At 41.3% G+C, this 26,553-nt stretch overlaps 1 protein-coding gene across 1 annotated transcript in view; it reads right to left on the reverse strand.

Moving 5' to 3' along the window:
- Positions 1–18,350: 18,350 nt before the first annotated feature.
- LOC111158999 (transforming growth factor beta receptor 2) overlaps positions 18,351–26,553 on the reverse strand; it is an 88,818-nt gene continuing 80,615 nt past the window's right edge. The window contains exons 6-7 of the mRNA XM_022521358.1: positions 23,754–23,881; positions 18,351–21,076 (exon numbers count right to left, since the gene is read on the reverse strand). Coding sequence (XP_022377066.1) covers positions 20,897–21,076; positions 23,754–23,881 — 308 coding nt within the window. The 3' untranslated portion in view covers positions 18,351–20,896. The remainder of the gene's footprint in view (positions 21,077–23,753; positions 23,882–26,553) is intronic.

The following is a 26,553-nucleotide window of genomic DNA, read 5'->3' on the forward strand; positions in this document are numbered from 1 at the left end:
ACAATGAAACAACCGGACGGAATGTACCAAACAACAGTTTTGAAGATGCTGGAATGAGGTGATGGAGGACAGGATCCCTGTGAAACAGGCAACCAACAGACTGCTTCAGCTTACTGTGAGTTTTTAGAGTGCAGCCCAGGTAAGGGGATCCCAGGTGGAGCTCAGTTAGCTAACTCCTTAGTTAAGAAGGCCAATTTGGGAGAAGGGAGAGATGGGGAGCTAGAAGGTGTGGAAAGACTACAGCTGACTGTTGAGCAATGTGGGTTTGAATTATGTGGGTCCACTTAGCAGGATTTTTTGTTGTTGTTGTTTTTCTGAAAAAGTTTTATTGTTTCTATTTGGTGCATGGCTTGGGAGAAGGTTCCAGGGTGGTTAGATAGCTGCCTAACGGCTGCAGGGAGAGGCTCAACAGAAGCCCTGACACCAGGGGGTCATGAGAGGGACCCCTCCAGGGCCACTGGGCTTCAGAGGCTCCTAGTCTTGCAGATGGAGGTTGACCAAGCAGGTGATAGGGGTGGCCTCCACCTCAGTGTATTAGTTCTGAGCAATCTAGGAACTCACTGTTGATTGGCAATAAAGAGCTAAGCTCAAAAATTGTATTGTCTGGTCCAGAAGGTAGAGGATGGCTCAGAAGATGGTTCCCAGAGGTTATGACTGGAAGAGAGGTTGGAGAGTGGTCAGATGCTGGAAGAAGGGGCGTCCCAGGGTCTGTGCTGTCTAAACACTGTTTTCTATTTTTTTAAAAAGAAAATATTAGAATATTTATTTGTTTTCCAGATACAGGAGGAATTTTTTTCCTTTTTTATTTAAATTTGAGTTAATACCCAGTGTAATATTGGTTTCTAGAATAGAATTCAGTGATTCATCACTTACAGACAGCACCCAGTGCCCATCACAAGTGCCCCCTTAACACCCTTCACCCATTTGACTTACTCACCTCTCTCCATCAACTCTAGTTTGTTCTCTATTGTTAAAGAGTCTCTTATGGTTTGTTTCCCTCTCTCCTTTTTCTCCCCCTTCCTATATGTTTATCTGATTTCTTTCTTAAATTCCGCAGATGAGTGAGATCATATGGTATTTGTCTTTCTCTGACTGCCTTATTCCGATTAACATAACACACTCTAGTTCTATCCACATCATTGCAAATGGCAAGATTTCATTTTTTTGATGGTTGATTAATATTCCATATATATATATATATATATATATATACGCTCACACACACACCACATTGTCTTCATCCATTCATCAGTCAATTGTCCAAAGACTGTTGAAGCAAGAGGCAGATCCATGGGACCACTGGGAACACTGCTCATATGCAGACTTTTTTTTTTTTTTTTTTTTTACAGTCCAGTACTGTAAACCTATTTTCTCTTGGGATTTTGTTAACATTTTCTTTTCTCCAGCTTACTTTATTGTAAGAATACAGTCTATAAAACATATACAAAATAGGTTAGTTGACTATGTTATGGGTAAGACTTCTGGTCAACAGTAGGCTATGAGTAGTTAGGTTGTTGGGGAATCAGAAGTAATAAAGGGATTTTCAACTATGCAGGATTCAGCAGCCTTAACCCCTGTGTTGCTCAAGGGTCAAACACATTGGATAAGAAAAAAGCTTCAGAAAATTCTGGAGATCCGCGATCCATGAAATTTTTCCTTTGAGGATTTTGACAGAGGACTGATCAGGATGTGCATGTGAAGAAACTGCCTGTCACTGGAGAAAGACCCTCTTAAGAGACTAGAGGAAACAGTACTCAGGGTTTCTACAGAGTCTGCCTCCTCCTATCAGCTAGACTGGAAAACCTTATGATTCACAGGACGCTGAGTAGAATACTCAGAAGGGCTTTGCTTCATTGATGGGACAGAATTAGTCCTAGACCCAGACATATGGGTTGTTTCCTGTTTTACTCCAAGTAATATTAACCTTGATTATTTGGTTACAGTGGGGTCTACCAGGCTTTCCCAATGCAGACTGTCTCTTTTCTTCCTTTTCATATACTAGTCCTTAAAAGTAAGTTACTTACTCCAGGCCCCACTCAAATGAAAGAGAATTAAACACTGTTTTCTGGATAAAAGAATGTCAAAGAATTTGTAGACATATGTTAAAACCACCAACAGCGATTACTAAATATTTGGGAGGAGATACATTAAGGTTTATGCACCTATCCTGTTTCTCCTTGAAGTTTTACACACTGATTTTATCATTCATCAGTGCTTGTTGCTTTTAAGAATTATTACTTGGGAGTTCTTTTTTTTTAAGATTTTATTTATTTGAGAGATAGCGATCGCAAGTAGGCAGAAAAAGAGAGAGGGAGAAGCAGGCTCCCCGCTAAGCAGAGAGCCCGATGCAGCGCTGGATCCCAGGACCCTGAGATCATAATCTGAGCCGAAGGCAGAGGCTTAACCCACTGAGCCACCCAGGCGCCCCTACTTGGGAGTTCTAACGGTGATTTTCTATTTCCTTCATACTTTCCATATTTATTAAGTGGAATTCTTTTGTAAGAAAGGTTTGTCTCCTCCCCACCCATTTATTTATTTAGTCATTTACTTATGTCAGTCTGGACTCACAGAGATTCATTGTATTCTCTTAGTCATAACCTAGTACCACTGCTATTTATCTTGTGCTCAAATTGTCCCAGCTTTGACCATTGGGATCTTTCATAGGTTGGTTCCTCTGTCTTGTTGACATGTTCTTAGCTCTCTCTTGAAAGCTCTACCTACCCATCGGCACAAAGAGACACTCTAGGCTCATCTTTCATTACTCAGCTCTAAAGTTAGCTACTCCTCCATGGAGCCCTGGCTCTTTCCATTAGAAGCCAATATGTAGACACTAAGGGTGCTGTTTCTAACTGGGGTGTCATTGCATCTAGGACATCTCAGAAGACAGAGCTAGGAAATATATGCATATACCCTAGTCCAAGTACACACACACACACACACACACACACAGTTTACGTATATTACACACACACGTAATATGAATGCATTATACATTTGTGTATGATGTGTATGAACATTAATTCACATCATACACATTAATTAATTCATATTCACACTGATATCACCATTTCTAATCCAAAACTACAGGATTCTTTCTAGCATTCCCTGCCCTGCTTATGTATAACTTCTTCTCTAACAGTAAGAAATCTGGCTCTCTTTAGTTATATTTGCTTATTTGTTCAATTGTATTATACACATAAATTAATTTCAGAATTGTTAACCTGCATTACAGTGCCCCTGAAAGAAACAAATTTACCAACTAGAGTATGGTATTTATGAATAGCTCTTTTTCCCCTTAGCTTTACATTATCCAGCCAAAAATGTATTCTCCAAAGTCATTTAGGTTAGTACCTTTTCCCCCCATCCCCTTCAGTGAAATTGTCACATATTTGCAACACTACTAGGTTTATTTCTCCTAGTCTACGTTCTTGTCTGGTTGCTGGCGAAGAATCTCTTTCCACGCAGACTTTAGATAGACACTTCTGAGCCTTCTTCTCTACTAGGCTTTGACTCTGGACTTCGGTGTTTATCCTTACCAAGACTAGTTTCAGTAAGAATCCCACTAAGTAGTTCACAGAGAATCCCCTGACTTTCTATGACCAAGTTCTCCATTCCCCACCTTTGATATCTGTCTTGACTTGCCATTAGCACGAATTTTGCCAAGTCAGCTAGGCAAGAACGCTGCTACCCTTAATTTTCTCAGTAACTTCCTACGAACTGACTCCTTTCACTCTGCTCATTGGCTATAAATGCACAGCTGTCTCTGAATTCAAATTTGAGCCTAATTGCTCCCCTTTTGAATATTTTTATTGCCATAGTCTTGAATAAAGTCTTCCTTACCATGTTAACAAGGGCCAGAATTGTTTTTTCTTTAATATTGTCCTGTCATCCTACTTGGTTTTTTAAAACTTGTATATAGTAAAATTCACTCTTTGTGGTGTACTTTTCTGTGGCTTTTGAAAAAATGCATATGTCAGGTATCCGAAACTGTAGTAGAGAAGAGTTCCATCACCCTAAAAGATTCCTTATGTCGTCCCTTTGTCATCAGTTCCTCTATCTTCAAATCTTGGCAACCAAGGATCTCATATTATTCCCTTTTCCATAATGTTGCATGAATGGAATCATATGAATGTCGCATGCAGAGTCTAGCAACTTTCATTTGGTGAAATGTACTTCAGATTCACCCACGTTGTTATGTTAACCAATAGTTCATGCATTTTTATTGCTGTATAGTAATCCTTTGGATGCATGTACCATAGTTGGTTGATGCATTTATCTGTTGAAAGATATCTGGATTATTTCCACTTGGGATCAATTATGGATAAGGCTTCTATAAGTATTTGTATACAGGCTTTTGGGTGAGCATAAATTTTCAGTTCTCTCAAGTAAATGCTTACGAGGGGATTGCTAGGTAATACACTAAGTATATATTTAGCTTTACAAGAAACTTCTAAATTGTTGTCCAAAATGACTATACCACTTCACATCCCATTAGCAATGTATGCAACGTTTTTTGTTGCTCAATATTCTCACTACCACTTAGTGAGTTTGGCTTTTGTGTGTGTATAGGGAGAGGTAAAAAAGTTTCCCTTATCCTCTTGTGTTCAGTATGGGAACCTGTGAATTAATTGGGGAAAGAAAAAAAAAAGACATTAAAAGGAGAAAGGTTTATTTTGCCTGCTTGTGAGGACTTCATAGAAAAGAAGTAAAAACCCAAAGAGGCTGTTAGACCCAGAGGCCTATATATCAAAGGATGATAAATTGTGGGGGAGAGATTAGACAAAGGAAAAGAGAGTTTGGACTCTTTGGGGAGGAAGGTAACTGGTGGGAAGGTGACTAGGAAATATACAGTAAATAAGGATTGTTCAGTAAGTTTTGTTATACAGCACAAGTCATTTCAGGTGATCTATTTCCTTTACAAAAGGGAAAATCATGCCCTGCTTCTGACAGAAAGGAAAAGGGTAGAGAGATCCTCCTGGCTTTGCTATTTCTTAATTGCTTTCAGCTCAAAATTACCCTGATGTCAAAGTGGCATATTTTAGGGTGACATATTCTGATCTTTTCAATTAGCCATTCTGGTGCTTGTATAGTCATGTGTCTTTGTGGTTTTGATTTGCATTTCCCTAATGATTCATAAGTTAAGCTTTTGTATATACTTGTTTATCATCCCTCTATTTTATTTGGTGAATTTGCTGTTCAGTTTTTTGCCCATTTTTTAGAGCAGGTTTCTTTTTGTTTTCTTATTGTTGAGTGTTAAGTGCTCTTTATATGTCCTGAATACAAATATTCTTTAAAAAATATGATTATATGATTTTAAAAAAATATTTTCTTCCAGGGGTCTCTGGGTGGCTCAGTCAGTTGAGCATCCAACTTGGTTTCTGTGCGGGTCATGATCTCAGGGGCCTGAGACTGAGCCCTGAGTCAGGCTCTGTGCTGAATGCAGTCAGCTGGAGATTCTTTCTCCCTCCTTCTCCCTCTCTCTGCTTCCCCTGCACTTGTGCTCTCTCTTTCTCTCTCTCTTAAATAAATAAATAAATAAATAAAATCTTTAAAAAATATATTTTCTTCCAATGCTTGATTTATCTTTGCATTCCTTTACCAATTCTTCCACAAAACAGAAGTTTAAATTCTTACCAAAGGCAGTTTGTCAATTTTTCTTTTATGGGTCATGCCTTTGGTGTCACTTTTAAAAAAACTCATTGTCGAACTTTAAGTTACCCAGATTTTTCTACTGTGTTCTTCTAGAAGTTTTACAATTTCACATTTATATTTATGATCCATTTTGTGTTAATTTTTGTATAAAATGTGTGGTGTATATTGAGGTTCATTTATGTTGCATAATTACTCCCAGTTTCTCTTAACACCAGTTGTTGAAAGGACTGTCATTTCTCCATTGAATTGACTTTGTACACTGTGTTAGGGAAAACACAAATATAAATAAATTCTCGGGATGCCTGGGTGGCTCAGTTGGTTAAGCGACAGCCTTCGGCTCAGGTCATGATCCTGGAGTCCTGGGATCCAGTCCTGCATTGGGCTCCCTGCTTGGCAGGGAGTCTCCTTCTCCCTCTGACCCTCCCACTTCTCATGCTCTCTATTAAAATATTTTTTAAAATATTTAAATAAATTCTCCTTCATACCAAAAGAGGAAGAAAAGTTGTTGCTCTCCTTTCCCTTTAGCATTTCCTTTAGAAAATCTGAAAATGTAAATGCTCTCTTTGTTTTTAATGCATTTTAGTCCTCTTAAGAGCTAAATGAGCCTCTTGCCAGCTTTACATTCCAGAGGTTTCTTTCTTGAGAATGATGGGACATCTCTTTGAAATGCAAAGATCAAGAAGCATGACCTTGTCTTTCTGCCTCTGTGGGAGTTTTAGCTTCAGTGTTTGACTCTAAATTGTAACTTTCTGTTTGGTATAGAGATGTGAGAAGCTTTATTTTTCCTTTTTGAAAATAAAATTAACATATATGTAATGGATTGTATCTGCTTTGCTGTGTAAAATGGTGTCATTTCTTTCTGTCTTTAAAATCTCCTTAGATGTACCTCATATTCTGATTGAATGCTTATTCAATAATAAAACTGTTCTTTTTTTCTTTTCTACCTCTGTGGAAAAATTTTTGTGGGTTAGCAATAGATTTTATTTATATTACTAGATTCCCTCATTAATTATCAAGAATCAGTTACTTATATTTGTATAGTCTGTTTCTGGGCTGCTGATTCTGACAACTATAGCTTTATAGTCTGTCTTCAAACTAGATAGTCTGCCCTTCAACTTGGTTTGTTTTCAGAGTTGTTTGAGTTGTCCTAGTTCCTTTGGATTTATATATAAATTTTAGAATCTTTCTGCTGATGTTTACAAAAGAAGGTATGGGGCTAGGATTGTTATGGGATTGTGTTGAATCTGCAATTCAAATTGGGGAATAATGATGTCTTAACAACAGAGTCTTCCAATTCATGATCACAGTGTAGTGTTCCAATTATTTTGGTCTTGTGAGAAACATTTTTGCATTTTAAAGTATGCCTCTTTGATATATTAAGTTTTTTTTTTAATATTTCATTTATTTGTTTGAATGAGAGAGAGATTACAAGGTGGGAGGGAAGGGACAGAAGAAGAAGGAGAAGCAGACTCACCACTGAGCAGGGAGCCCAATGTGGGGCTTGATTCCAGGACCCTGAGATCATGACCTGAGCCGAAGGCAGATGCTTAACTGACTGAGCCACCCAGGTGCACCTAAACTGTGTAAGCCTGTCTCCCTCTGTACCAGGAAGAGCGGGATGACTCTAAATCTCAAAACCTTTATCTCTGGAGAAGGCAAGGACTTGATCTACATAACAGTCTTCCCTGTGTTTGCCTTACTTGTCTTGGTGACTTTCCATAGCTGACTCTGCATCCCCAACACCAGCTTTGGTCTTTAGCTGGAGATGGTATTTAAGGTGATTGTTTCAGCCATTTTGGGGAGTTACTCAGTTTTCCTGGGTCTTTTCCATGTATACAGGAGACATACATGTTATTAAATTTTGTTTGATTTTCACCTGTTAATCTGTCTCATGTCCATCTGATTCTTAGACCTGCTAGAAGAACCTCGAAGGACAGAGTAAAATGTTTTCCTCTTCAACAGTCTTTTATATTCCTTTTATTAGTTTGGTATAGTTGTTAGCATACAGATCCTGCACCCATTTTGTTAGAATTTAAACTGGCAGAACTTTTCTCACTTTGTGGGGGGGAGGTGATAATTATTTAATTTCTCCATATCCTATTTCTTTGCTAGTCATGCTCAGTCTGTATACTTTCTGATGATGTGAAATTTTTTGACTTCTTTTAATTAAATTTGATATCATTTCCTTTTCTAATAAAATAGATCAGTACTGTCCACTTAACACTTTGTAATTGTTTAAAAAAAAAAAATAGAAACAACCCCAGTGTCTTGGAGCAAAGTAAACAAAAAGACTGTGGTATATTTATTTATGGTATATTTGGTATATTTATGTGTATTAAAAGCTAAACTTGAAGTTTATTTGAACAACTATCATTTTGAACTGGGCAGCACAAAACAAAAAGTTGTTAGGAGTATTCTACCAACAGGACCTAGAGGTAGAGAAGACACAGAAGCAGAGCAAAGAAATTATTTGATTTGTTATAACTTAAGTGATTGCATTATTTGGGAAAGACTAGTTTGCTGTTTGTGATTGGTTATTCTTCTTAACCTTGAGGCTTTCATAGAAATTAACCCTGGGTTGAGTTTTGGTTTGCTTATTAGGCTACCAAGGCATCTGAGCTGCCTCATTCTACTGGCATCTTTGTTTGATTAGTTTAACATGGGATTAAACACTACATGGCAGTTAAAATGAGTAAGATATGTATCAACATAGATGGATTTCAAAAACATAATCATAAATAAAGGAAAAAGGTGGTAGAACAATACATATAGAGTTACACTTACATAAATTAAAAAAAAAAAATTGTACACAGAGGATAACACTCCAGATTGTAGATACACACATTGATGGAAGGATCCACGTTTAATCCATAACAGGAATGGAGTCTGGGAAGCTCAGTAGGAACAGGAATTAGGAACTAAGGATAGTTACCCAAATGGTGGTGAAATGTTTATAATATTTTGTTTCTTCCTAAATGAAAGGTTAAATTCTGCATCAAATATGACAAAGTACATTTATGAAGTCTAGATATATGGTATAGGCCTGGGTATGTGCTGAATTTTTTTTTCCTAATAAAAAATGAATGAAAACCAAAAGGAGCATGAACAACAACAACAAATAAAAAGCCATAGTGTTCAAGAAAATTCCAAGAATTGAAAAGTAGAAACACTGATTAGAAGTGACATTATCTATAGTTGCCTTGCACTGAAATTTGGATAATGAAGCAAAATAGTCCAGAAGTAGTTTCTATTGCAAGGACAAATCTACTGTGTCCTGAAGGAAATAATACAAATTAATCATTAATGAGTTCCTTATCCTCACCCCACATTACATGATGTTGGGATATCTATCCAGCAATTAGAAAAATATAAATGATCTTCCCTCAAGCCCATGCCATACACCTAACTACATTCTAGAGTAAATAAATAATTATTAAAAGAGAGTATCACAGAAAATCTTTAAGAAAAGAGCATTGGATGTATTTGTTTGGATTTTTGGAAAGACAGTTATTTTCTAAATCTGAATGCTGGAGAATTCATAAGAAAATAGAGTGAGGATTTAGTTCCATACATGTTTTAAATTTTGGATATATTAAATACACATTAGCAAAATGAAAAGGGAGATAAAAACGGGGAAAGTGTGGCAACTATTATAACTTATAAGATCATTTAGCTCTAATAGATAAATATGTAAAGGACATGACAGATAATTCTCAGGAATAAAACTACAATCTCTAAACAAACATAAAAAAAATTCAACCTTTTATGGAAGAAAAACAATATCAACAGTGATGTTTAATCACGGAATATTAAATTTTTAATAAAGGGATAATTTGTAAAGCTGGTGAAAGTGCTGGTGTTCTCATGTATAGACACAATTATTCTGGGAAATAATTTGGACAGAAATGACAAGAACCATGAAAACATTCATAACTTCTTGTAATTTATCTTAAGGAAATGAAAAATATATAAATGTTAATGTATGTAAAGATGTTCATCAAGCCAATATTCCTAATGGTGGAAAATGAAGTGAGAAATAATTTAACAGATAACAATGCAAGAATGATAAATTAATGAGCATAGATATATGTGGAAGACAACAAAAATTAAAACGGGATAAAAGTTGTTTGTTTGGGGGTTTCTAGGTGGTTTGGTCAGTTAAGGGTCTGCCTTCAGCTCAGGTCATGATTCTGGGGTCCTGGGATCCAGCCTCAAGGCTGACTCTTAGCTCAGCAGGGAGTCTGTTTTTCCTTCTCCCTCTGCTGCTCCCCCTGCTTGTGCTCTCTCACTCTCTTTCTGTCAAATAAATAAGTAAATAAAATCTTTTTTTAAAAAAAGTTGTTTTGTTTTCCATGATTCTTCTCAACTTCATATTAGGTTATGCATAGCAGTCTACAGAACTTGTCTACATGATTATCCTCTGACTGTATTTACTCAATCACTTTCATAATATTGACTGTTAAATTTTTGAATGTTCAATGTTTGAATTTAAACTGAGTATTAGCATTTTAAGAAATCACATTTAGTATCAATTACTGAAGATTTATAACTTGTGAATGATTTAATATCTTTACACAGTGCTAGTGTATGAATGATTTAATTTCCTAACACAGTATCTTTATTGTTAACAAAATACTTGTCTCATAAAACAAAACCACAAGGTATTGCTTACATTAACAGCTTTTTTCCTGTCCTGTTCTGTGCCAACGGCAGAGACATTCCTTCCGGTAATCATGACTCGGCATGGTCCAAAGGGGAGGTAGAGTGAAGAGGCATTCCAGCAAAACCAGTTCTGTTTCAGAAATGAGGTCTACTACCCCCAACCAGGAAAAGCTGAAGAAAATATACTGCTTCCTGGTTTTGGAAGATTTTCAGCTGATTCCATTCAGTCCAAACAAGTTCAAGTGTGGAGGCTGAGAAGCTGGAAGGATTTCAGCTAAATACCACCACCATTATATTTCTAGGTATAAAGTTCCACTCTCTAACTTGAAGGGCTCCTGAGTGCCCTGGGAAATTGAAAGGGAATTACCCACAAAGAACCTCAGATAGTGAATTGTAGTCTGCACTTTACTTTCCAATACTTCAGCACGTACATTTGAGATACATATATTATATAAAATAACTTTTATATACATTCCTCAGATAGATAGCTGCTCCAATCTCAATAAATATTCCAAGGATGGTTAATTCATATATAATTAAATGTCACCCTTCATAGACTGTGACTGTAAATATTGCTCCTGGGTAGGGACTTGAGGATATGGTAGGTTTTAAGGGAGTAGTCCACGTGCACCAGGAAGCAAATCTGGAGCCGTGGCATCCAATTTCTCCCAAGAAAAATACCAAGTCCCCAGCAAGTCAAGGGACCGGAGAGGAGGCAGACCTGAGCAAAGTCAGCAAGTGGGATAGTGGGCACACCAGGGGAAAATCAGGGAACCAGAACTGTCCCACACACTCCTTGTTTTTATTGCAGGAAACCCAAAACAATGGTAAAACTTCAAGAGGTTAGCAGGGAAAGAACCCACCAAAATAAAGGCTGAATTTCCCACTAGTCCAGCAGGATAGGGGCTCAGAATCAAAATTAAGTAGATTTATAGAAAAACAAGACATGTGACATTTCTTACATGCCTGAGTTTGTAATCTGAGGTTAATAACCACTATAATTGAATTGGGATATTAATTTTTACTGCTACGAAGCATGTTTAGTTACAATGGTAACTGGTTTCTCTTAAAAGTAGGATTCCAGAATGTCCTCCTGGTTTAATTCTGAGAAAAAGATTCCAAATTGGTGAACTGGTGAGTTTATCACACTCACACACAGACACAAAAACACACACATAGAAAACAACTCTAAAAATTCATACAAGTCTAAGGAGTTTATGGAATCTTTTCTCTCCCCCCCCCCCAGTTTTCTGTAATATGGGTGTTTTCTAATAGAAAAGAAAGGAAATGAAATAAATATTAGGGGCGCCTGGGTGGCTCAGTGGGTTAAGCGTTTGCTTTCGGCTCAGTTCATGATCCCAGAGTCCTGGGATCAAGCCCCATGTCGTGCTCCTTGCTCAGTGGGGAATATGCTCCTCCCTCTCCCTCTGCCTGTAGCTCCCCCTGCTTGTGCTCCCTCTCTCTCTTGTTAGCTCTCTCTCTGTCAAATAAATAAGTAAAATCTTTAATTAAAAAAATAAATATTAATGTGAGCACATTAAGATAATGAAAGGAAAGTACTTCATAGGTTCTAAGTATTAGGGGAGTCTTAGAGAGAATATAGTTCCATTTTACAGATGAGAGACTGGGACCCACATACTGCAAAGTACCTGTGGCAGTTTTTAGGCATTGCCTCAAAGTCTTCATCAGTTCTCCCATTGGGAGATCCAAGGCCCTGTGTCCTTGTTGTGAATTTGAGTGTCTTACAACTGTTTGGTTGAAGAGTGTGGGAGAAGTGATGTTCTAAGACTAACAAGAAAATATCATAAATGTCCATGCAGTTTCTGCCTGGTTCTCTTGGCACATCTGCCTAGAGGAAGCCAGCTGCCATTAAGAACTCTGGTCCTCTGACACTGCCAGCTGGAAAAGCCATGTGTAGGTGTTCTAGATGATTGTCCCAACTGAGCTCCCAACCAACAACCAGCATGAACTGCCAAGTGTGGCATCTTGGTCATCCAGCTCAGCAGAGCCATTAGATGATTCTAACCCCAGTCAATATGGAAGTTCAATAGCAGAAGAGACCCCCAAGTGATCTGTCCAGTCCAAGCCTTTCCCAAATTCCTGACTCACAAAATTTGAGGAAGATAAAATGGTTGCTTTAAGCCATTAGGTTTTACAGTCATTTGCTATGTTAGAATGATGACTAGAATCCCCAAGTTCATAGAACTAAGGGATTGAGAAATAGAATGTAGGCTAGAACCTAACTTCTCATTCTCACCCTTCCTGGGTTCCAAAAGAATGAGATGGGACACTGGAATAAGGCACATGTATATTTTCACATAGTCATAGTTTATTGCTAAGCTTGGTACCGGTGTGAAATTCCCTAATATTGTTGGAGTACCATGAACTGCTCCTGACATGGTATCAGGAGCTGTTAAACACAGGATGGCATCCAAGGAAGGTGTAGTGGGTGGGAAAGACATGCCAGCTTCATCGCATTCCCATATTTTTGAAGGACATGTGCTGCTGGAAAAATAATAGGTGTACGAAAAGAACGTGAAGTTATTGACATAAATGGTAACCCTTAAATGATATTTTATTTGTACAGTATAGACATACCACTTGTGTGTGTGTGTGTGTGTGTGTGTGTGTGTATGTTAAGATAGAAAATGAAACCAAATAAAATCTTCAAAGTCAGAGTCCTCTTTGCAGATGCCTCAAGTGACCAAAGGAGAGAGTCTTAGACTTGCGATCATTTCATCTTGAAAGAATTTATACCAGAGGAATTGGCTAATGCTCTGTACTGGGCTGAATGATGGTCCCCAAAAAGTTATATCCATGTCCTGATCGTCAGACCTGTGAATGTGACCTTATTGGGAGAAATGTTCTTTGCAGAAGGGATTTAGTTAAGAATCTCGAGATGCAATCATCCTGGGTCATCCAGGTGGGCCCTAACTCAAAAGACAAATATCCTTGTAAGACACACAGAGAGAAGAAAAGAAGAAGGTAATGTGAAGATGGAGGTGGAGATTGGAGTGTTGTGGCTAGACACCAAAAACTGCCACGAAATGCCTGGAGCCAATGGGATCTGGACACATCAAGATCTAGTCCCGATGATTCCCTGGAGACTTCAGACGGAATGAGGTCCTGCTGACACCTTGTTTTTTGGACTTCTAGACTCCAGAACTGTGAAAGGATAAATTTCTGTTGGCTCAAATAGTGATAATTTACACTAGGATTATTTAATTACAGCAGCCTTAAGGAACAAACATAAGTTCCATGGGAGAGAGTTCTAGGGGAAATTGACAGAGCAAGGCCATCCTGTCAGGGGTAACCATGGTGGCAGGAACATTAACTTCCACAGGGGCAGGTATGGGACAACAGTCAGGTTCTCAATGGAATTTCTCTGCAGAACCTAGGCATTTTTGGCCTCAGGCTATATCATTCCTATAGGTATTCTCAAAGTCAAGAGCCTTCTTTTCTTCCCTCAAAGGACAACTGTTACGTGCTCCACTCTGTGCTAACTTCCCATATAGAATACCAGTTAACACATAGTTCCTGTTTTCAAGGTGCAGGTAGACCTTGGGTGGTACACCACCTTGCATTCAACGAACGTATGCTAAAGGAAGGGAAGAAATATGGACACAACAGCTTGGAGGAGTGGATGGTTTGTACTGAGAGATCCTGGTGCACACTGTAAACTGGCATAAGACACTTATTTTAATTTTCTTAACTGCAAAATGGAGAAAATAATCTCTACCCCATAGGGTTGCCAGGATGATTACCATATACATATATTATGTTATTAATGAATGAGAAGCTCATGTTCCAGCCAAGTTTCAGCATATCTATCCATTGCCCCCCACCCACCAAAATACATCCTATCTTGCATCAATGATATCTAGAACTTTTCCCAGGCATTTTAATTTAGTGTGTCATTTGATTTTTCTCCAGCTTCGTAATGTAGGTAGGACAGGGAGAGGTCTCAGGTGAGGCACAAGGGCGAGAGACTAAAGTCATGGAAGAACAGAGTATGGGTGGGAAGCAAGACTAAATCCCAAGGTTGCCTGTCTCCCAGAGCCCTGTATTCACCACCACAGCCATGACAGGCACACTGAATGAAAACAGTCTCTTCCAGGATATGGGGTGGTCTGCTCACAGTTACAGACAAATTTTCCCCAATAGTCTACTTTGCCCCCAAATTTGGGGAACACTTATGTCTGCAAAATATTACAACAGAGCTTCATTTTCGAGTAGAATGGAAAACATGACCATTATCATCCTAACAACTAGTGCTTATGTGCACCAATCTCTGTTCTAACTCCTTTTAAAATAGGAATTCTGTTCTTGTAGCAGTTCTCACCATTCTAGGTAGGTCCAACACTCTCCCCCTCCTTTTTATGCATTAGGAAGCCAAAGGAGTAAAACGGTTAAGAAGCTTGCACAGTCACATAGGTAGTTGGTGGCAGAACTGGGATTTGAACCAAGAGGGTCTGGCTCTAGAGGTCCCAATTTTAATGATCTTGTTATGAATGGCTAGACAAAACATGAAAATTCAAAGGCATTTCATCTTTTTGATGACCCGATGGCATACAGGCTATAGTTATTCTGTTGCTTACTGTGTGACTGCATACAGAAGTGATTTTTTTTTTTTAAGATTTTATTTATTTGTTTGACAGAGAGAGACACAGACAAAGAGGGAACACTAGCAGGGGGAGTGGGAGAGGGAGAAGCAGGTTTCCTAGTGAGCAGGTAGCCTGATTTGGGGCTCCATCCCAGGACCCCGGGATCATGGCTTGAGCTGAAGGCAGACGCTTAATGACCCAGGCATCCCTACAGAAGTGATTTTTAAGGACCACGTGTGTTTGTGTGAGTATGTGCGTATATGTGGCACACACACAGGCACGCCTGCATACTGAGTGAAAGGGAGCGAGCATTTCACAGTGTGCAATTTTAGCTTAATTAGGATGGCAAGACTATTAACAAGTTATTTTGAAATGCAGCAAAGATCAGGAGGGGCACCAGAATGAAATTCTGCTGTGTGAGGCTGATTGGCAGGCCATGTCATGTGAGAAAGTTCATAATCTCATCTTTATCAGCAGAGTTAGCAAAATGCCTGGGAGCTGTGGCCCCAAACCCATAGTCTGGAGCTATAATTATTCAAGTTAAAAAAAAAAGAAAAGTAATTGGAAATGTGATAAGCGACGATTAGAAGGCCTATTTCAGGAAGAAAGTGAACAGCATCAGCAGATACCAACTGTCGAGACTTTCGTGAGCAAGGATGGACACGCTAGTTGAAATGAAGTTTCCCTCCTGTCTGTCACCTTGCGGAGAGTTTTCCTTCAGCACCGCATCGTTAGCGTGTCATCCGCAAAGGGAGCTTAAAACAGAAGTTGCCTCTTGGACACAGAACCTCCTGGGCACAAACAAAGTCTGCATTGAAAAGCTGGTGACTGGTATAAGAATCCCTGCTGAGGGCACTTGGAGACTTACTGCCAACAGGGAACGCTCCTGACCTTGCAGTAGCCGGCACTGAAATAGCCCCGGCAAAACGGAGCCTGCGACGGGGGTCAGGAGACCTTGGCTCCTGTTTTGGCTGAAGTGCTTGGGCTGGAGCCCAGAGTCCAAGTGCCTTTGAGGAATGACTTTCTCTCCCTGGGCTCCCTTATGGCCGACTTCCTCCCCTCCAGTGCACTACATTTTCCTCTTCCCTAGTTTAAGCTGAGGAATCAGGCTCAGGAGCCTCTGGCTGTGCCCTCTTAACACCAGATTTTATCTCGTGTTCAAGGTGGGAAGATGGGCTCTGGAATCTCATTGCTTCAGCTCAACTCCTGGCCTAGAGATCGTTAACTGTGGGACTCTTGGGAAAAGCTCACTCTCTGCCTTGGGGTCCTCATCGCTAACATGGAGAAAAGGCTCCGTTGCAGGTTTGTGGTGAAGATTAAAGCAGATAAAGTAAAACAGTGAATAGTGTTTGATGCTTCTGAATACTCAATACACGTTAGTGATTAATATGGATTCATATTTGTGAAACCCCATGCTTAAGGGTTTTTGTCTTCCTCTATTGCATGTTAAAATAAAAATAGCCCCACTAAAACCCTTTTTTTTTAAGGGTTGGCGTAATCTGAAGTGATCTGAAGTCCTAAGGTACATTTCGTCCATTAGGCAATGCTGTCCACATACATTCGTTCATCTTCCAATCGTTCTCATCAAGGCTATGGACAACATTTATCATGTGAGTGGAGAGCAAGTGGGCAATAGAAATACCTCCCCTGAGCCAGCAGATCCATGGTGGGGAGATGGGAACAATGACCACGCCCTGTGTAGATGGAGTAGAACGTTTCTTCGTGGTGTGGCCTCTCATTTCACTGGGTGGGCCAGTTCCCTCAGGAAACAGTATGAGGTAGAGAAAAGCACCAAGCATGATTCCAAATTATTCTAAATTCTAGGACAATTTGGCCTTGTACACAGATTCTATATCTGTGAGATCCTAGGCTTCTTTCTTGAGTTCTCTCAGCATGACTTCTCACCTGCAAAATGAGCACAGTTCTACCTCAGGGAGCTAGTGGGGGATTAAATGTGATGACACAGCAGGTAGTGAAAGAGAGTTCCCCTCAGACTGTCAACGCACAGGGACAGAAACGTTCCTGTTTTACAGGTCTGTAGCGTGTTCCCAGATCTCTTCTGTGTTGTGAATGCTTTCTAGGGTCTGTCTCAAAATCTCCCTCTTTGTGGACATTGGGAGATGGAGCGGAGAAGTGAGTTGGGGGAAATTGGAGGGGGAGACAAACGATGAGAGACTCTGAGAAAAAAACAGGGTTTTGGAGGGGAGGGAGGTGGGAGGTTGGGTGAACCTGGTGGTGCATATTATGGAGGGCACGTATTGCATGGAGCACTGGGTGTGGTGCATAAACAAGGAATGCTGGAACACTGAAAAAAAAATAATAAATTGGAAAAAAAATCTCCCTCTTTGTGAAAGCAGCCATTGGCATACTAAACCAACTTAATCTTGGCCAATATGCATTGCAGGCTTTCCATGTTCAAGACAATTCCAAAAACCTTTGCATATATTCCCATCACAATGGTATCTTGTATAGATTGAGGCCTGTAAAATCCTATTTTATATATAATTAAACTGAGGCATGGAGAGCATAAGAAATTTATCCAGTTCATGTAGCTGGTATGGAGGAGGAGGTAACCACTAAAATTGCCAAGCTACTAGTTAAGAAAGGACTATAACTCATGCCCACAGTAGTATAGGATATCCTCTAGTTCAGTGATTCTTAGTTGGGAGCGATTTTGTTCCCTGGGGGACACTGGGGGTGTTTGGCAACATTTTTAGTTGTCACAGCTATGGGGTGGGTACCAGGAACATTGTCTGCAATGCATGGGACAAGTCCACTTCCCCAAACAAAGAATTATCCAATGCAGAATGTCAGCAGTGCTGTTTCTAAACCTTCACATTATTACATTAAATATAATCTTAATAATATAATCTTAACTATTTAGAACTCAGTTGATTACTTAGAAGAAGCAGGATTACAAAACAGGTAGCCTGAAGTTTGGGCAGCAAATCATATACATCCTTAACCAGAAACCCTTCAAGCAATGACCTGGAACCCACAGCCTAAGGCACATTCATGTATGATGCAGATTAACTGAAAGGAAGAGGGAGGAACCATGACACACAACAGAAGTAAAAAAGATACAGTTATCGGCCTGCTATGTGAGGGAAGAAGAAGATATAAGAAGGAGCAACAGTGAGCGTTGGCTGTGCCAGTCATGTGGATGGAAACAGTTCCTGGGACAGGAAAGATGGTGGCTGCAAGACATACAGACTCCATGCCCAGGCCACCAATGACAACTAGTACATCTCATATTATGGATCTTTTGCAATTTTTTTTTTTTTAAAGACTCAAGACTGTCAGCTGATGGAGACAATGAATATGGGAAATGTGGAGACAATCTGTCCTGTGACTTTTCCAGCATAAACTGTAGAATAACCAAGTGAGTTTAAATGGCTTAATTATGATAAATAGGATCAGGAGGCAGGAAGCTGACCTGAGTATTTTTGCTTTATTCCATCTAATAAACATTTTATTTATATAAAAGACAATGCATAGAATGAAAATAAGTGCTTGAGACATTTGATATAAGAAGAGTATATAGCATTCACATTCCTATTTTAATACATGAGTACTGCTGAAGTGTTCCATAAAAGAATAAAACTTTCCCTTTCTTTATAGTAGTAAAAAAAATCAGTATTTTTAGGAACTACAGAATGTTATTCCTTGGTCTTTTTCTTGACACAGAAAAAAGAAATAAAACAAGCCACAGTATCATCTGACACTACATTCCAGTTTATGCTGATGACCACCCAGAAATGAGAAAGCTCTTTTGAATCTTGGAAAATCCCATTAATGGGCCAGTATTCTAGAAATGCACCACTAGAGGCCGATGAGCAACAGCTATTGGGACAGCATCCGCGAGCCCTAAGGTGCATGGAACTTCCGGGCACTTCCAGGGTACTGCTGGCAAGCTGTCCCGAACTCTCTCAGCTCACGCCCACTGAGCACGGTGCCTCCAAGGTTCACCTAATCCCAAATCTCCGCATATCTGCTAAAACCTCAATGAGATGAGATCTTCCAGAATCCAAATGGAACTCATCTACTTACTCATTGCCAGTCCTCTCTTGTATTCCTATTTGGCTGAAAATAGGTAGCTTCGAAAACATTTTAGAAAAAGAGACTTTTTTGGGGGGGGGCAGCATTAACACTTGTTTGTGGATTAACGAGTTCCTATGGAGTATTAAAGCTCATTCTTTGTTCTTGCCCACATGGACACGACTTCCTAACTGCAAATGGGACTCCTGTGTCCCACATTCAAGTCCTTGCCGGCAAATCCTGCAAAGGGATGGTATGGTGGCGAGAAAGATAACCGTGGCAAAACCTTCTCGATAAGAGCTTCCCTCCCTAATGCGGGGGGAGGGGCAAAGCTCTTAATATATAGACAAAAATAGATTTGGCTTACCTGGGACCGCTTAGAGGGGGTCCCCTTCAGTCTGAAAAAAGACCAACTTCAAATCTAACACCCGACCAGGAAGAGGGAGGGACTCAAGCTCGTAGAGCCAGAGAAGGGCTGAAGGAAAGTACATTTCTTACAAGAAGCCTTGGTTTGGGGTGGATTTAATACCCAGATGGGGGTGGGCAGTGGAAAAGGCAAATGTTTACATCAAGAAGTAAAGCAGCTTTATAAGTGTGTCTACACCTTCGTTTTGTGAATGATGTGCACTGGGGAATCGTGGAAACCATCTGCTATCTATCCTCACTTGCGAGATCCAGATTTTTTTTTTTTTTTCAAAATCTCCAAATATTTAAGAAGTGGCTCAATTTTGTCAAATGCCATGCTGGCCAAGCAAAACACATGTTCAGAGGCTTGAGGAAACACTTCTGACCACGGCAATGCTGTGCGGCTCAAATCCTCCTGACGAGGCCAAAATGTACCTGAGCATTCAGGAGTCCAGACAGATGGAACCCACGGGTGTTTGCATAGAAAGCTAGAGACTCGAACCAAGCCTGATGAAAAACCGAACACAATGAACCCCAGGGGGGAGATTTGTTCTCTTTAAGGAAAGGGAACAAATTTTTATAGTAGCATGGGAATATAGTAGCATAGGTATGGGGGCAGGGGAATAGGGGGTAGGGGGTTTTCTTTTAAAGAAAAGAAAGAGTGATCTCTCCTTAGTAGAATACGTGATGATTTCCTAAGTGGGGAAATTTGTCCTGATTTTTATGCCTGTGACACCTGCGAAGGTGAAAAACTGGGCTCGCAATTTTCAACTCTCAAAGATGGGATAGGGTTTCTGAGCTGGTTGAAGAAAGTGGCTCACAAACCAGATGTGGGCTTGAAGCTCAAGTGAAAAGTCCAGGAACACGCAGGGGCACACAGGAACCCCAGGATCTGGTCCCCAAACAGTGGGACGCTAATTGGCTCCATAGCCAGAAAAGAACCGCCGCGCAGGGAATGACTATTTTGCAAAAGCCAGCGCGGCGTGGCCACGGCCGGCTCTGAGACTCGGAGCCCCTCTCCTAAGGCAGAGCCCCCACCTCGTGCAGGCCGAACACCTGCGCCCACGTTGATTGTCAAGTGCTAATGCTGTCACGGATCCCTTCCTTCTGTGCCTGGTTCCAGAGCTCTCCAAACAAACCAGTTTCCTGGTATATTTGATTTTATTTTCCTTGTCTTCTTCCAGAGTATGGCTGTATATATATAGATATAGACATATATAGATATATATAAAACATAGCTATTCCATATTTATATACAGGCATTAATAAAGTGCAAATGTTATTGGCTATCTCATTTCCTGAGGAAGTGCTAACACAGCTTATCCTATGACAAAGTCAAAGGCATAGAATGCTTCATGTCACCCACTCCCCGCTGCTGGTGGTTCTGCTCAGCCCCACCAGCTTATAGGGAGGGCAGTGACCCCCGGGCTTCCAGGAAGCATTGGTTCAGGTTCGGGGACAGCCTCCTGCTGCCTCTTGTTCTTTGGTGACAGGGGCAGCCTCTTCAGACGTAGGCCAGCCTGCCCCCAGAAGAGCTATTTGGTAGTGTTCAGCGAGCCATCTTCCGGAATCTTCTCCTCGGAGCAGCTCCTCCCTGAGAGCCTGTCCAGGTACTCCAGTTCGCTGAAGCGCTCCGCCACGCACTGGGCAGTGAGCCGGGCCTCAGGGTCGTGGTCCCAGCACTCGGTCAGAGTCTCGCATACCGTCTGGATGCCCTGCGGTTGGGAGAGAAGGCACAGACTCCCTGAGCTGCTGTACCCATTTGCTCCCGGGCGCCATCTGATCACGGCAGGTCATGAAATGGAGAGCCAGCACGTTTGATTGCGACAAGACCTCTCCTGGAGGCCTCTGGGGTACAGAAGCATCCCAATGCTGGAAAACTCCCCTGAAGAATGGCCCTCAATATCCTGTCACCCCCTCAATATCTTGTCACCCTTACCTCTTTTTTAGGGCACTTTTGGGCTTTTTTGTTTCGGGTGGTTTTGGGTTCACAGCAAAACCGAGTGGAAAGCACAGAGGGTGTCCACATACCTCCTCCCCCACCACGGACATCTCGCATCTGTGTGGTGTATTTGTTCCAAGCAATGAACCAACACGGACACATCCCTACCAACCACAGTCCACAATTTGTAGTGGGGAACGTGTTAGGGGTTCTGACAAACGTGCGATGACATGCATGCACCCTTACCGTACCCCAGAGAGTAAGTTCCCTGCCCTAAAAATCATCTGTGCCCCCATCACCCCTTCTTCCTCCCTCCCTGAGCCCCTGGAGACCACGGATCTTAATGTCTCTGTGGTTTTACCTTTCTAGAGTACCTTGTAGTTGGAATCCTAGACACATTTCTGTTTAAACAGCACCGAATACCGCAGTCAGAGTCAAGTCTAGGCTTTAGTCTGGTTTCATCTTGGAAAGTCACCGGTTCTGTGGACGGCTTCCAGCAGTTGCCAAGGATGGTCCCCTGGGCCCCACGTCCCACCCCCCCCACCCCCAGCAACATCAGGCTGCACTGTAGAAGCAGCTGTCTTGTAGGTCAGCTGGGCTAGATTCTAGGCTATGTCAGAGGGTTTCGTCCAACCCCATGAAGGTCCCATTCAAATGCCCATCAAGAAAATGCTGCCCAGTATGGTGGCAAGGGTTTTCTCTCAGGGCTGTCATTTTTATTTTGCATTGCAAATACTTTTTATCCTTTCAAACCCTTTTTTGGCAATAAAGCAGGCAGGGGTTAAATTGATGGGAAGAACTAGAGCCTGCTCCCGGCAGTTAGAGGCTGGTCTGGTCACTGGTGATCTTTCCCCAGAGTGGCCCGGGCAGACCGGATACATCCCAGCACTTTTCCGTCCAACATCAACTATCAATAACTTTCCCAACACACCTAGGAGCCGCTCCCTCCCTTCTCAACCTGTGAGTGAATTCATGATGTTGAATTAATTGTATAATTCACCTAATTGATGGTATTGATTGATGGCCTGTTAAGAGTGGAGTGGTATTGTTGGTACACAAGTAACATTTATTTTACTCTGGCACTGTAATTACAGGCAGTAAATTAAATTAAATATTAAGCATTAACTTGAAATCAACAGGGCAACAAATCTCATTAAGAGAAAAAATGTATTATGCAAATTCTTTCCAGAATTTTATCATCATGAATAATGGCTTCATTACTAGAACTGTACAGCAGAGGAGGCAACAGAATCTGAGAGAAATAACACCGGTGCCTTCTGATTTCAGAGGTAACACAGAACAGACTTGCCTTTTCAGTCAGAGAGGCTTTGCCCAAAACCCCAGGGGAAGCCCTGGGCCGCAATGGCCTGGTTCACGCTCTCTCCGCTGACTTTATTAGGGTCTGTCTGCTGAAGTGGCTCCAGGCCAGGATTGGCACAGACCGGGCTTCCTGCTCCATCTGTCTTCCTGATTGCGCGTGATTTGTTGTTTCTGTTTCTTATCTCAATTTGCCTGGCCCTGAGGAAAACCTAAGACTTTGCCCCAGCCTTCACTGGATAAGGGAATTCTTCCCAAGGAGGCAATAAAACTATTTACTCCGTAGAAAGATCAACTCTGTCGGTGAGATGGGAGTGCACTGTTCTCTCTCATTCTTCCTTCACGCTCTCCTGGGTATGTTACATGGCCCTCTCGGCCCCGCCACCCGCCACCCGCCACTTTCTTCTTTTTCTCTGACCACTGCCCTGCTCGAAATGCCCCCAAACAAAGAATCTGGATAGTTCTCCCTCGTCCTGTTAAGCCCAGAGCCGCTATCCTTCCAAAAATGGCCTAACCTACCATCTCTTGAAAGCAAAAAAAGCAGCAGCCAGGAAGATGTGCCCCACAGACACATTTCCTGTTTGTTCACTTGCACTTTCTTAATTCTCTTGGCTCTCTTCTTTCCTGAACTGGCCTCGTCTTTGCAAACTCTGTGCACCCAGCCCAATATGACCCTGAGCACAAGGCAATGGGCACCCCCAGTCCAGCTGGCTGACAAACTCTGCTTACTTCTCACTTGCTAAGTATTTCCTTCTAGAGCTGAAGATTCCCAAGAGAAAATATCTGGAACCCAGAAGGCAACAAATCATAAACACTCTATGTAAAGTCTTCGGGGTGAGGGGCAGAGCCTGCAAACAAAATATTTCAACCCAGAAACAAGCGGGCTTGCAAAGTGGGACAGATACCCCTCAAATGATTATCTGAGAGCCGTCTTTGAATGCCGTGTCTACCTGCTGCTTGGAACTCAGAACAAGTCTATACTGTTTGACTGAAATTTTCCTTATAAACAAAACCTAACAGGACCCTAGAACACAAAGGGATCCAGATTAAAGCCCAATATCCTACAATCCTCTCCTCCCTTAGAGGCTACTTCAGAGAAATCTTATTCTCCCCTCCTAACAGCCGTTCCTTACCTGGTGGTTGAGCCAGGAGCTGGGAATTTCTGGTCGCCCTCGGTCTCTCAGCACATTGTCTTTCATGCTCTCAACACAGGGATGCTCCCGAACCTTGGAACCAAATGGAGGCTCGTAATCTTTCACTTCTGTTAAAGAGAGCAGGTGAACACGGGGCCATTGAGAAAGGCATGTGCACCTGGGGACCTGAGCAGGTTGAGAGCTCTGGCTGAGTAGCCTGAGGCACTGAGCATCAAAATATATCTCTGATTACTCTGAGAGCAACTTTTAAGAACGGTGGATTAAAATAAGAAGGAAGGAATGGTTGTGGAAAGAGCTTGAGAGATATTCAACAGATAATTGTCGAGGGCTTGTTATGAGCTAGGTACTGTGCTAACAGCTGGGGACAGCGAAGAACAAGACCAACAAGGTCACTGAGCTTTCATTTCATTTATTTCTTAAATTAATTAATTGATTATTTTAGACATAGTGAGAGAGAGAGAAAGAGCACAAGTGGGGGGAGGAGCAGAGGGAGTGGGACAAGCAGACTCCATGTTGAGCTCAGAGCCAGCCTGGGGCTTGATCCCACAACCCTGAGATCACGAACTGGGCCGAAATGAGGACTTAGATGCTAAACGGACTGAGTCACTCAGGCCCCCCCTGAGGTTACATTTTAATGCAGGCATTCTTAGTGGGGTGATATTGCTCCAAGGGGGACAAAACTGGTTCTTGGGAGGTAGAAAAATCCTACACATTACGATGATTGGTAGCCTAGCGAAGGTCCCCAGTATATAAACAGGTTTAATATGTGGTGGTAAACTTCATGGGGATATCTAGCCGAAAAGGGAATGAAATTGACAAGACACAACATGGATGAACCTTAAGATTGTTATGTTGAGTGAGATAAGGCAGTCACAACAGGACAAATACTGCATGATTCCGTTTATGAGGTACCTAAAATAGACGAATTCATAGAGACAGAAAGTGGAATGGTGGTTGCCAGGGATTGGGGGATGAAGAGATGGAGGGCTGTTGTTTAATGAATACAGAGTTTCAGTTGGAGGGGGGAATGAGAAAGTTCTGGAAATAGATAATGATGGTTACACAACATTGTGAATGTACTTAATGCGAGTGAATTCTACACTTAAAAATGGTTGAAAGAGTGAATTTTAGATTATGTGTATTTTTCCACGATGGAAGAAAAAAAATTGCTATGGAGTACTGATTAGGGAAAAAAAAATGTCAGGGCACCCAGCTGGCTCAGTTGGAGGGGACATGCGACTTTTGATCTCAGGGTTGTGAGTTCCAGCCCCACAATGGGTGTGGAGCCTACTTACCAAAAAAAGAAAGAAAGAAAGAAAGTAAAAGAAAAAAAAGAGAAAAAAAAAGGCAAAGAAAACAAGGTTTGTCAAGGCTCCTTACCACAACAATGATGACACAAATGTTAAGCAATGCTGTTTACTGGGATGATGGAGGAGAGCAATTAACAACACATCAACAAACAAAATTTAAAAAGGTAATTTTCCTTTAGTGATCCATGGGACAAAGAAGAGAAGAGAGGATGATATACCCCTTGCCTAGGGCTTCAGGTTTCTGCTAAAGTCAATCTCTTTACAGAAACTTCCTTGAATATGCCCAAGCCATTCCCGGCCAGAGGTCCCGGGCAGAGCTCTATTTTAGCCTGTACCATATTGTGACACGATCACACGTTTATTTGTCTCATCTAACAAGACTGTGAATATTTGAGGGCAGGTTCCGACTCCCTTTCGTCATTCTTGAATCCCTAGCACCCTTGACAGAACCTCCTATACAAGAGGCTCTCAGCACATGCTTTATTGAGGAATGAATGAATGAATGGATGGATGGATGGATGAATGAATTTTAGATCTGGTCCAAAGTGGCAATGCCTCAACTCTAGTTGAATACTAAAACAACATACTAACTTAAGTGGGGGGATCAATACACACATCACCACGGCACAGGATAACCTAAAAGATAGAAAACACGCCTATATTAAAATGTGTCTGTGATGGAAAGGGGGGATGGGCTGGATCCAATATACTTCTCAGGAAGTAGGACCTTTGGCCCTTAGCAAAATAATCTTGTTTAATGAGTAAAACTTTCAATAATTTGCCCTTCCAGGCTAAGAAGTGAAAAAGCTTTCAAGGCACCTTTTGAAAAGGGATGGCCTATTCTTTTTTTTTTTTTTTTTTTTTAAGATTTTATTTATTTATTTGAGGGAGAATGAGTGAGAGAGAGCATGAGAGAGGAGAAGGTCAGAGGGAGAAGCAGACTCCCCAAGGAGCTGGGAGCCTGATGCGGGACTCGATCCTGGAAGTCCGGGATCATGACCTGAGCCGAAGGCAGTTGCTCAACCAACTGAGCCACCCAGGCGCCCGGGGATGGCCTATTCTTATTGGTTTATTTGTTTTATCCCCTTTTCCAGAACCCCCCTTTGCATATTCATCTTTGTGATACTCCCACTCCCAAGCCCAAGTAGAAGAGTAACCAGGATATCGTCTTTTCTCAGGAGATTTGAGATGAAGGCCTCACATCACATTGAGACAAGCACAAACCATCCTTCTGTGTGTCTACTTTTGTCCTCGAGTGCCATAACGCTTCCTCCTCACTGTTCTAGGGGTGAGAGTGGAACTTTGATCAGCATAATATTCTTCTTTCTTTCTTTCATTCCCTTATCTTCTATAGACTTTAAATTTGTAAGGTCCAAGGCAGAGGCTGAGTCTAGGGTCTTCCAATTCTCCACTCAGTGCTTAAAACTGTGCCATATACACAGCAGGCATTCACTAGATAGGAGTTGGGT

The sequence above is a fragment of the Enhydra lutris genome, unplaced genomic scaffold, assembly GCF_002288905.1.
Source record: "Enhydra lutris kenyoni isolate GAN:26980312 unplaced genomic scaffold, ASM228890v2 scaffoldscaffold66, whole genome shotgun sequence".
Lineage (NCBI taxonomy): Eukaryota > Metazoa > Chordata > Mammalia > Carnivora > Mustelidae > Enhydra > Enhydra lutris.